General features: G+C 38.7%; 1 protein-coding gene across 1 annotated transcript in view; it reads right to left on the reverse strand.

Moving 5' to 3' along the window:
- LOC126194692 (protein DEK-like) overlaps positions 1-12,815 on the reverse strand; it is a 40,198-nt gene that overhangs the window by 25,449 nt on the left and 1,934 nt on the right. Inside the window, exons 4-5 of the mRNA XM_049932912.1 lie at positions 6,476-6,630; positions 6,151-6,336 (exon numbers count right to left, since the gene is read on the reverse strand). Coding sequence (XP_049788869.1) covers positions 6,151-6,336; positions 6,476-6,630 — 341 coding nt within the window. The remainder of the gene's footprint in view (positions 1-6,150; positions 6,337-6,475; positions 6,631-12,815) is intronic.

The raw sequence follows: 12,815 nt of genomic DNA on the forward strand, positions 1-12,815 counted from the left end.
AAAACAGTGGTTCACAACAGGTGGTCTGCAAGCTATGCCAGAGGGGTCCGCAAGATGCTATTAGAACAAAAAATATATTAAATATATTTCGTATGACAACAGATTTTTATTTTGGCCGCTTCCTGCATGAGCAGTTTTAAACTCTGTATTTATTCAATAATAAATATGTCAATGTTTTTTCTAAGTACCAAAAATAGAAAACGTATAAAAAAAGACTTAATTTGGCTTTTTTAGGTACTTGATACTGTGATATGACAAGGTACCAATCATGCTCTATGAGGGGGTCCTTGAGAAAATTTTGTTGGGAACCCCTGTTCTAAAACATCTGATATATTTAAATTTCCCCATTATCAGTGGAGGAAATATCTCACCTCCATCAATATTTATTTAAACATATGGCACAGTCATTCTTTCTTTTCTTTTTCCACTATGGTACTTTCTCCCTTAACAGAAGATGTTTAAGCAGGAAGTAAATTGTAAAAGACACCAAAATTTTCAACACCAATCCAGTGGGGAATTTTCTGAACCTTCCCTTGAATCATGCTTCTGCCTATAGGAATGCTTTTCCACTTTTAAACATTGACGTGCCAAAGTTCTTCATTTGCATCCAGAGGAATCACAAGCTTCAGGATTCAACAATGCTTCACCGTTTTTGAGAATGCAGCATAATGAAGATTGGGCAGAGTTTACTTTATCATATCTGAAAGCTTGTGAACAATCATCAGTTTTTGTGGAACCACTAAGCTTACTACAATTCTGGACCACAACTCCAGTAAAAGAAAACCAATACATTCAACATTACAATGCTTTGCGTCTCATGCTTCGTAAATCAGTGAGTGTGACGTCAGATCATGTGACCAGGGTGGCAATTTAGGCGGGGTGGAAATTATTTCTGATTCGTTCGATGCTTCTTCCAGTACCACCACAAATAGAATTTGACGCAGATAAGTGTTGATCGAAAGAATCTATTCACCTTTGCATAACACAAAATCTGTGTGTGAAACTGAAAGAAATTGGTAATTCACTTGACTGTTGTAGGAATTGGATAAAAACTGGATTTTTAATTTGTAGAATGTATCATTTATGTTTAGCCCTCAAAAGTGAGTAGGACAACATTGTTCCTATGGGACGTTTACCAGGACCAATGGCAATATTTGTTAAAAGCAATATTTCTTCAAAAGTGGGTTCATTAGTTTGGGATTTTATGGTATTTTTGAGGTTAATTCAGAGTTTTACGGTACTGAGGTGTTGGTTAAGTTAGAACCTTAACAGCAGGCCTAAAATTTAAATGTATATATTCCATCCTAAGCAATTATATTTCATTATGCTATCAAATATTTATGAGACACACTTTTCACACTCACCACAATTCAAATGCATTGACAAAGTGTGCTGCCACATGGCTCAACATCATTACATCAAGCATCAAAGCCCATCTGCAATGATTGTAAGTTTCACCTGACTCCAAACTGTTAGCCCACATTTTCTTAACATCTTTTTTTTAACTTCTTTCGTTTGGAGGTAAATATATTTCCTGTCTGAAGATTGGTATCATGTACACACTATATGACTAAAAATACTGGAGCCCCTACGTAATGCAGAAATGACAACTAGAAGTCCAATAGGCAGACCCATCAGCATGTTGGGAAGCGGGGAATAGTGTTCCGTCAGTAGGGGAACAGTACCAACACAAAGGCTTGGTAGGCAAAGCTCAGTGACATCAAATGTGGCCTACTCATTGGATTTTGGAGGAGTAACAAATCCATTATGGCCATTTAAACCTTTCCAAAGCTGACTAAGTTAACTGCTGGTATAGCAACACGAGGAACAACCATAGCTAAACCAACAGCAGGTGGACTAAATGTACTGATGGACTTTGACAGTCAAGCATTGTGAAAAATCGTCATAGAAAATGCACTTAAATCAGTGGAAGGAATTAGTTACAAACTGCTACCAGCACTCCAGCTAGAACAATGATTGTGAGTGAGGCGTTAAAAACCATAGGGTACAATGGTCGGAAGTAGTCAACACAAAGTTACACTTGAGATGGTGTAAGGGTGATGCCATTGGACAGTAGATGACTAAAAACTCCATTTGGAGTGGTAAATGTCACTATACACTGTGGCAATCTGATGAAGGAATTTAAGTCTGCCAAATGATTGGAGAACGTTATCCGCTATCATATGTAATGCCAACACTGAAGTGTGGAGAAGGTGATGTTACAGTATGGTACTGTTTTTTTGTGGAGCTGTTTCTTGTGGATAGGATGGTCTCCTCGCTGCACTTACGGAAACACTAAATGTGGAAGAATACGAAGACATTTTACAGCATTGTGTACAACATAGGAACAGTCCCAAGAGACTTCATCAGCATAACAATTCATCCTGCCACAACAGCATCTGTGAGGCAACTGTTTGTAGCCCGTAACATTCCTGAAATGTACTGGCCTACCCAGACATCCAACCTGAACCGAACGCCTTTGGAATAAGTTAGAACACTTGACTTCACTCCAGGCCCCAGCATCCGATGTAATTACCTTCTCTGGTTTCGGCTTTTTATGAAGAATAAGCTGTCATTCCTCCATCAACATTCAGACACCTCACTAAAAAGTGTCCCCAGCACATAAACATTGTAGAGGGGACCAGCATTATAAAAAGGATAGAGTGCTACTCGAAATGCAGCTAACATGTTCATGTTGAGTTGCAGACATGCACGATACAGACTGTTACACACAGAGCTTTCCACCGAAGTCTTCTTCAGAAACACACACACACACACACACACACACACACACACACACACACACACACACACACACACACACACAGAGAGAGAGAGAGAGAGAGAGAGAGAGAGAGAGAACTCTTGCTCAAATTACTACTAGCTCGGACCACTGCAGCAGGAACACGAGTCTCACATTTAACAAAAGCAGCAATCCAGAGTGGGGTGGGGTTGGGATAGGAGGGTACAGGTGGAGGGAGAGAAGAGCACTCTCTCGAGGAATGCACGGAGACTAAACAGCAGCAGGACAAGGATGCCACGTGCATTGCCGGGAAGACGGGATGGCGGGGGCTGGGGTGGGAGCAGTCAGGGAGCCATGGATCTACAGACATACAAAACTGTACTACATTATTGGTTGAAGTTGGTCCACAAAGCTGCTGTGTCCAACCCAGTGCAATTGTCAGTGATCAACTACACCTACTCAACTGTAGTATGTTATGGAGATTGGGTTAGTAATGAAACACCACTTTAGGAGAAGTGGGAAGGTGAAGCTGGACACATCCCATATGGAAGCCCACTAATAAGCATTTGGTAGAGATCAGAAATTAGCTATGTATAGTTGCTTTAAGCTCACCAGCGGGTCTTACAGTGTGATCTCTGAAGCCGCCATTTCCGCACACTCGGAGGCACGGCTTGCAAGACTCGACTGCTGGCCAATTTAACTGACAACTTCTCACTTGAGCCTGCTATCTTATATGAATTAACTATACCAGCACACACAGGAGAGCTATTAGATGAGTATCCAAACTATACCCACATAGATAGGAGAACTATAACATGATTACTCAAGTGTAACAGAAGATTCTCTGCAATACTCTACTAGCTTTGGGAGAAGTTGCTATCACTGCAGAACTGCTGAAAGACCTTGGACAAAATTCCTTCAAGAGCTTGCTCACATCATGACAAATTTGGCAGACTGGACATGCTTCCTAACTCATCCACTACACAAGAAAGGCGATGAAATAGATTTTCATAAGTTGCAGGGAATCTTCCTTCTGCAATTCAAATACAAAATTCTGTCAGCACATCTGCTCCTAAGAATTCAGGAGCAATTATCACAAAACTGGTGAATAAGAAGTTGATTTCTGCACTGGTCAAAACTGCACAGAGCAAATATTCAATTTAAAAAACATTAAAAAAAAGTGCTCCAAGAACAAGGAATCAACCTGAAAAACTTAAGTCTCGTCAACAAACTCACAGCAATACAACCTCCATAGTAAAGTTCATGGTTATCAAAACCATTTCAGATGAAAACTGGTGTTTGGCAGAGGGATGATCTCTCTCCTATCCTACTGAATCTGGTTTTGGACAAAGTCATCCAATGGTGGGAAAAAGCAACTACCAAAACTACTGGAAAGACATATGGCAACAGCAATTAGATAAACTCAAGAAATGCGCTGGAAGAATTGGCCTTCAAACATCCTTAAAAAAACTGCATCGGCTGACATATCCTACTCAAAAACTGATCACCAAATTGGTCAAATAAAAGATGTTCATACTTCGAGCATTTGAGCAAAATCCTTGAACCTACTGGCAACAGAAAATGACACAAAATTTGTATTCACAAACTGAAGTTCTTACAGTGAAATCTGCAGCAACAACAACAACGACAATATGTCCTTACACAAAAAAATCAGGAATTTTTACCGTTATCGAGCCTAAAGTCTAGTACATTGGCGTAACACACTCCACAGAAAAGGTTATCTGGAAGACATCCAAAAGCAGAAATTAAATTCTAAGAAATATATTCAGCACAAAAGAAAAGATGGATACAGACTACAATCCTGTGGCAGATATATGAAAGAGAAGATTATTTGAGCATATCCGCACACGCGCACACAGTTGCAACACATGTAAAACATGTCAAAACCATACTCTGGATCAGGCAGGTCGAAAAGGATTTATAAAAGGCTCAGTAAGCCCAGCAGACACTTTCAACAGAAGCTTATACAGACAAAAAATTAGTATGTGTGGAAGTACTGCCAGAGAATGAAGTCATCACCACACCAGTGTCAAAGAATTGAAGGCATAAGAAGAAGGCACAGGGGAAAAAAATTAGAGCTGCTTGGAAACTTAAGTTTGAAACAATACTGTTACGTGATCTGACAGTGTCCAACCACACCTAATAATAATAATAATAATAATAATAATAATAATAATAATGATTGAAGCAATGGAAAGTTATCATGGAACAATAACACAAAGAGGACAAATTGAGAGGCACTGAGTATTTCGACCGGTACAATGAAACACTCTTTTAACATTACAGCTTTCTGAAATAATCATTCTCCTGCAGTAGAACTCTCACATTCACACAACCCACACACTCAAGGTTGATGTTACAGGACATTATTGAACACTGTCATTCCAACACACAACTGACTATAAACCTAAAACATCATTCCTGGTAATCATGATCAACTACATCCTCACTCATAACTGCCTTTCATCTGAAGGCATCACCTACAAGCAAATCCATGATACAGTAATGGGCACCTAAGTCACTGTCCTATGCTGACCAATTCATGGGACGTCCAGAGTAATCCTTTCTAACCATTCAGGTCCCCCAAACCCTCTCACGTGGCTCAGATAGACTGATGACAAGGTAAGACTCTCTCCACATTCTTCCACAACCTGAAACACCTGCCCTATTTCTTCACCTGGTTCTCAGCCCAAGAAACTACCTTCCTCTATCACCTCATGGCAAGATCAGTACCTCTGTCCACATCAAACCTACCAACTGCCAACAATATCTCCAATTCAACAGCTGCCTCTCATTCCACAAAGTGCTTACGACATCACTTGTGTGGGGAGTGTGTGGAAAAATAGTGTAAAGTACAAAGAATAGGATGTGTATGTCATTGTCTGTATGTACCTTATACTGGCTAATAAACAGGGGCAAAGACTTTCTGATATGCTCTCATACTTTGGGCACTGAACCTCAGTTAGAAAATAAATGTATAAAAGGAGTACTCGTCAGTGACTAGTTCACAGTGGTTCCGACGTGTTTAGTTAGTAACTGTTTGAATTTTGTCTGCAAATACCCTGGCAAAGTTACTGGTCTGGCAATTTGAATGGAATACCTGTAACAACAATTTTAAAAATCCACAAAAACAAAACTCCTTTGTAGATCATGGTGACACTTGATTAGTGTTATTGCAGATACACCAACATAAAAAATGTTTCACTGCCATCAGTGGTAGAAGACTTCGTAAATCAAGATACATAATCAATTTTTATCTGCCGTATTTCAACAACAGTATGTTTGCAACAACTTTCAGTTAGTGAAATATTGAGAAGTTATCATATACTGTTTCATATCATTTTGAAAAGCTTTGATCTGTTGTCAAGATTCAAGCAGTAACTTACTCTGAATATCCCTTGTTGTTGGCCTTTTGGGCTGTAGAGCGCTTTGGTCTACTGTCAGGAACAGGGGCTCCAGAGCTTTTGGGTTCTAACAAAAATGTTAAAATTCTCTCTACAAGCTCATCACGTTTTCCTTTTTTCTCAACATCTAAAATACAACAAATTGTTTTCAAGACACTCACTTCCATCCTGAAAAACAATAAATGTGGGTTTTAAAAGGCAGAGAAAGAAGTATGCATATTTCTGAAAACATCAGCACAAACAAACAAGAATAAGATTTTTTTATATTACTTTTGCAAAGACAGCTTTCTAATACAAGCTAACTTACTTGCTCAGTATATGTTTCTTCTTTTCATACTGATCTGACCCTTTGTCAAAGTCAAACCCACAGAATTTCCTTATGTTGTTTCTCACAAGAGTTACCTTCCCAACTCTGTTGAACAGTACTCTGTGAAGCGGCTTTAGAGCATCAGCCTTGAATTTCTGTTTGACAAAAACGTATCACTGCATTGGAAAGCTGTTGTTATAATTCACAGATTAAGCAAAAAATGCATTATTCATTTTTTTGGAATTAAATGTTTGCATTTTAAGACACTTTCTTTTATAGTGGATGAATACATTTTAATTCTCAGAATATTAATGACTGACCTACAACAAGGAAATAATTTTGTATTATTATTAACCCGTAACTGGTACACCTATAAATTGTAACACATAAGGTACATCTGGGTCCTCGGGACCCACCCAAGTTTTGAGTATATTTTGGTAAAAAAAACACATTTAAATGAAATTTAAATATGAAACTTTTATTAATGTTTTGTTACTAATGTTTTAAAACCACATTCCTCATTTATGGTCATACCTTAAAGATGTTACAAAAAAGGACAATAAACTGCATAAAATACGAAATGTGAAAAATATACTTTTGGAAAGTCCTGCACATCAGTTACAAATAGTAAGATAGACAACTGAAACTTCACGTTTAAACACAAAATGTACTATGCTTCACAACAGTAAGCCAGAAGAAAAGTTCAAAATCAATATAAAAATTTCTGCAGGCACAACTTTTGGATAAATTTTAGTACATTTCTCAGCTAAATGACTATGTGATCTTTGAAAATAGCAGAAATTATGACAAAATATTAGGTTTCAATTATACAGCATCTTCACCAGTCCATTTCAGTTATTTCATTCATCCAGACTACCGAAACAGTTTGGACATAAAGCAGTGGAACATTCCAAACATAATGGTGTTCGACATCTGGCACACGCCCGGGATGCTTTCCTGTCTTTTTTAGATGGGCACACTGAGCATCTTTTCCTCTTCGATTTAGTAGCACCAGCTTCACTGTGAACCTGGGATGTTCCTGATGCCTTGGAGGGGGTCATGCCTAGAATATCACAAATGGAATTTCGGATATCTTTTCTCAAAAATGGAGAATCCAATCTTCTTTTCATACAATCACTTATGAGTTGTGTACCTAGTTCAATGAGGAATTCTCTGCGTGTCACATCATCAGTATCTTCTTTCCCATGGTACAAAACAAAAGCATTTACACCTGCTATATCTAGCATAGTGTAGAAGACTGCCATAGGCCACCGCCTTGTTCTTCTAGAAGTCGTGTAATTATGCGTCTTTTCGTCAAGTGCGTCAACTCCACCTTTTGTTTTATTGTAGTCATGGATTATTTCAGGCTTATTTTCCACCATACATTCTCCATGGTGCATTGTCGATATCAGGTTGACAACCTTGTTCTTTTTGGGGACGTGTGAAAGTATTGTTACAGAACCAGAGTATCCGTAGATTGAAGAAGACACATTTCTGCCCTTTGCTGTTGAAAAGCTTGGTGGTAGCTCAGCCTTGTTCTTTCTCATGGTGCCAATATAAGTCAAATTACAGTTCGACAACTCATTGACCAACTCCACACTTGAGAACCAGTTGTCCCCTGTCACATTTCTGTTACTTCCCTTGATTGGTTCAACCAACCGCATGACAACAGCTGTTGGTAAGAGGACACGGCGCGGGATGGCTACAGCTGATTTTCCCGAATATATCTCTGCATTCAAACAGTAGTGCATTTTGGCATCAGCTAGAATAAATATTTTTATACCGTATTTCCGTGGCTTGGATGGAATGTACATCCTAAATGGACATCTACCACGGAATCCTACAAGCATTTCGTCAACAGTGACGTACTCTCCGACTGAATAGTTTTCTTGACAAGCTTCTATCAATGAATTGAAGAGCCAAGAGATGTGGTACAGTTTATCTGTGAGTTTCCTTGCATCACGGGTTGCTGCATCATCAAAACGAAGGCAACGTAATAAAAACAGCAAACGTTTCAAGGGCATAGTTGCCCTAAAAATTGGTCTACCAGTGCCGTTTGTAGCATATAAACCATTCAGATCTTCGTTGTTTGACTTGAAGGCTCCCCACAAATAACAAAGACCTATGACAGCTTTTATTTCAGTACTGTCTGTTAGATTTGAAAAAGAATTCTTTTTTGACTCAGGTGGCAATGACATAATCTTTTCATTGGTTCTGAGTACTACCTCTGCAATCATTTCTTTGCTGAAAAGTAGTTCCCAAAATGCTAGAGGGGTCTTTTCTGTTACCTGTCTAGCTGCATTACGTATGCCAGGAAAGTGAATTGGAGCAATGATGTTGGTTTGAGAGGTTCTTCCACGTATGCTGGGTGTTGTTGACCACTTGAATCTGTTTCTTCCATAGATATAATTAGTTCCAGATTGTTCGTTGTTACTGTCTCCATCATCACTTTCATCACTTCCAGTTTCATGTTCACTAATTTCATAGTCACTGTCGCTTCCACTTATGTCTTCAATATCACTGTCCAATGGTTCGTTCAGATTATCTGTAGTATCTTCCTCGCTCATTTTTCTGAAGCACTACACCGTAAATCCAAGATACCGGAAATAATGCCACGAAAAGAAAACTTTCACTAACGGTACACCTGGGTCCACGGGACCCGATCACCTTTATAGAAACAAAACTAACAAAGAAACGCCTGCAACAATGTTGTGGGCTGGTAGCCAGTTGATTGTTAGGAGAGTACAGGGAGAGGGAAGTCAGTGCTACCACACACATCACGGAGCTGGAAAAAAGAAATTTCGCTCGGGTCCCTGGGACCCAGGTGTACCAGTTACGGGTTAAGTATTATCAAAACATTTTAAGTACCAAAACTACACTAATTCATTGTCTGACAATGTGAGTACTCAGCAACTTCCAACAAACTTTAATCATAATTTCAAACCCTTTCTTAACTTTTTGTTGCTTACACACTTAATGTCTAAACTTCTTTAATGGATTAATGCCTAACTATCTGTTTACATTTGTTTTGTACTGTGTATTACAACTTTTCAACTTTCATCCCTTGGTAAACTGGTTATCTGTGTTCAACTTTATATGTAGGCATCGACTTTCAAATTACTAAAAGTAAAACTACGACCCCCACCATGTGCGACACATGCCAAGGTTGTTTTTTTTATTTCCACATGTTACCTTTCTCACCCACAATTATAATAAGTAAAAATCGCAGCAGGTACACAAGCATGTCTTTTCACATCAATAAAGTAACTAGGCCTATGTGTACAAAATTATCAAAATTATATCAACAAAAATAACCCATTTTTGAAAGTATAATGTAACTGTACAGATAAAAAATTTACTCACCAAGTGTCAGCAGGGGATACACATATAAAAGGTATTACATACGCAAGCTTTTTGAAGCCAGTGGGTGCTCCTTCTGGCAGGAAAGTTGAAGGAGAAGGGTGAGAGGTAAAGGAAAAGGACAGGCAAGGTTTAGGGAAAGGGGTAGAGTTAGGAAAAGTCACCCAGATCACTGGGTCCACACTAACTTATGGGATCAGAAGGAAAGACTGATTGTTGGGAATCAGACTGGGCGAAATTAAGCTCTCAGGTTTCAAAATCTCATCCAGTGCAGTCCCCAACAATTGGTCTTACATTCTCATCGAGACCTGAAAGTCTCCCACGACCGAGCATTCTGGGCGACTTTCCTGAAACTCACCTGTCCTTTTCCTTCACCCCTCTTCGTTACCCTTCAATCCTCCTGCCACAAGAAGCCCCTGGCTCTGAAAGCTTGCATACATAATACCTCTTATGTTCGTGTTCTCCTGCCACCTCTTGGTGAGCATATTTTTATCAGTAGAACAAAAACAATGTACTTGTTATCAAACCTTAATGGAATTTCTACGAAGTAGTAAAAGAAGAATCCATAAATAGAATTTTTATCTATACAATTATATTTTCAAGAACTGATTATTTTCGTTGATATATTAGTCCTTGTGGGCACCATTCCTTCTTACATAACCCTCATTACTATTTGCCGTCTGTCTTGTTCGAACTGTCATCTGTTTCCTATGTTATGTGCTAGTCCACTCTTATTTGTACCACCTAGATAAACCAATAATTTGCACGAAATCTTTTCTAGTACTGATTTTTGCTCACACAGATGGGTCCACTGGTATTTACAAATTTGCCGATAATTCGTCTAGTTCACGTTACTGCAGGGCCTTCTCCCTGTCACATTTCACTAATTTATTTGCAGATTTGACAGCTATTTTCTCTCTCACTCTCCACTTATTTATACTTAATTCTTTCACTTTTTGTGTGTTTGTTTTTCGACAAACCGCTCTGATTCACCACTATCCCCTACAATACTCTATTTGCCGAACACAGTGGTATAAATTTTCTCTGATGTCTACTTCTTTCTGTCCATCCAGTTTTTAAAATTTTCTCTCTTTTTCACAACATTCCTTATCAATTTTTTTCCTTATACAATTTTTTTCCTGTGTCTTACAGGCCACTTTCCTGGTGAGAAAATTTTCACCCACTCACTACTTTCTTCATAACCCTTGTCTTACAATTTTCATACATATTTTCTCATTTTTTCTGACCTTTTTCCTTTCTTCCATTTTTCTATCTTTTTCCACCCACTGCTTCTCTTTTTTGCCATTATGGACAGTAAAATTTTACTTCTAGTGACAATACAACTTTTACCTATGTATAAAGTGCATCAATCACAAAACAGTGTGGTGGCACTCACATTCGGGAGGACGATGGTTCAACCCCCCCCCCCCCTCCGGCCATTCTCATTCAGGTTTTCCATTGTCTCCCTAAACTGCTTCACGCAAATACCAGGATGGTTCCTTTGAAAGGGCAAGGCTGACTTACTTCCCCACCCTTCCCTAATCTATTGGGGCAGATGACCTTGCTGTCTTGGTCCACTCCCCAAAATAAACCAACAAAAAAAAACAAAAATTAATAAAAACATGGTTTTGTACCATTCCATTACTGTAAAACAACTGTGTGACTTAGCTCATTTATTAATACGAGAGAAGGAAAGTTGCTACTCACAATATAGCGGAGATGCTGAGTCACGATAGGCACAATAAAAAGATTCACACATTTTTACTTTTGATAACAGACAGCTTCTCTTCACATGCGTACAAAGTACATTGTGCGCGGACTCTTTATGAAAAATGGTGCACCTCTGAGGATTAAGTATCAGTTTAAATTAACGAGTTTTGGACGGTTTAGTAAAATGTAAATAATGTGGCACCTCAACTGAAAATTTTCCCACTAGTTGCAGAAAGCCCGCTAGTAGTCACAGAAACCAATTTCTAACACCCAACCCAACCCTCTGGATGTCAGACACTCGGATCGGCATCAAACATTGTGTGTTGATAAGAGTATCAACCAAAACTTCGATTCAGATCACACTATGTGCTGTCATCCAGCAGAATGGGCGCATTAATTAAAAGCACCACCAGACTTAAGGAGCTCATCAAAGCATAACTTCGAGTAACTAACACATTGCTTCCATGGGGAAGTTGGCAGGGCATTAGATCCTCGATCCATGGGTACTGGGTTCAAATCTCAATAATGACAATTTTTTTTACTGTGTTACGCGAGAAAGTGTCAATAAGGTAAAACTCATTTGACATGTAAAAGGGCCATTTGCAGTTTACAGCAATGTTCTCTTGGCAGCCTGCTTTCGTTTCATTTCTTTAACAGTAGTAAACCTATGGAGTATGTGTAGTTTCATACAATGTACAATCAGAACAGAAAAATAAAGAAACAATTGCACTATATGTGCAGAAGTAGTAGTAATAGTAAACAATGAACGAACTAATAAGATCAATAATAAGTACGTAATGTTCAGTTAAAGCGAAAACAGATTTCCAACAGAACATAGCTAGACTGAAAAGACCTTTTACATGTCAGGAAAATGTTCTCCCTTGCTTAAATAGGTAAAAAGAATTGTCACCAGTGGGGTTAGAACATGAGAACAGTAGTACGATGACCGAAAGCTCTAACTTCTCACCCACGCAAGATCTATGATTCAGCTACTCACAATTATGCTTTCCTGGGCTCCATAGCTCTGGTGATACTTTTAATTCCCATTTACACATTCTACTGGACGACAGCAAGAAGTAAAAACAACATCGGCATTCTGGTTCATAATCTATTAACATACAACAATTGGTACCAATCTGAATGACATCTGAAGGTTTGGGTGTAAGAAGCATTGTCAGAAAAACATCCTAATTGGTGGTCTCTTCAACGGAAAAAGGAAAGACAAATGGTGTTAAGCTAGACTACATAAGAAATAAATAAGTGAAGTGAC

This window comes from Schistocerca nitens, chromosome 7 (genome assembly GCF_023898315.1).
Source record: "Schistocerca nitens isolate TAMUIC-IGC-003100 chromosome 7, iqSchNite1.1, whole genome shotgun sequence".
Classification (NCBI taxonomy): Eukaryota; Metazoa; Arthropoda; class Insecta; order Orthoptera; family Acrididae; genus Schistocerca; species Schistocerca nitens.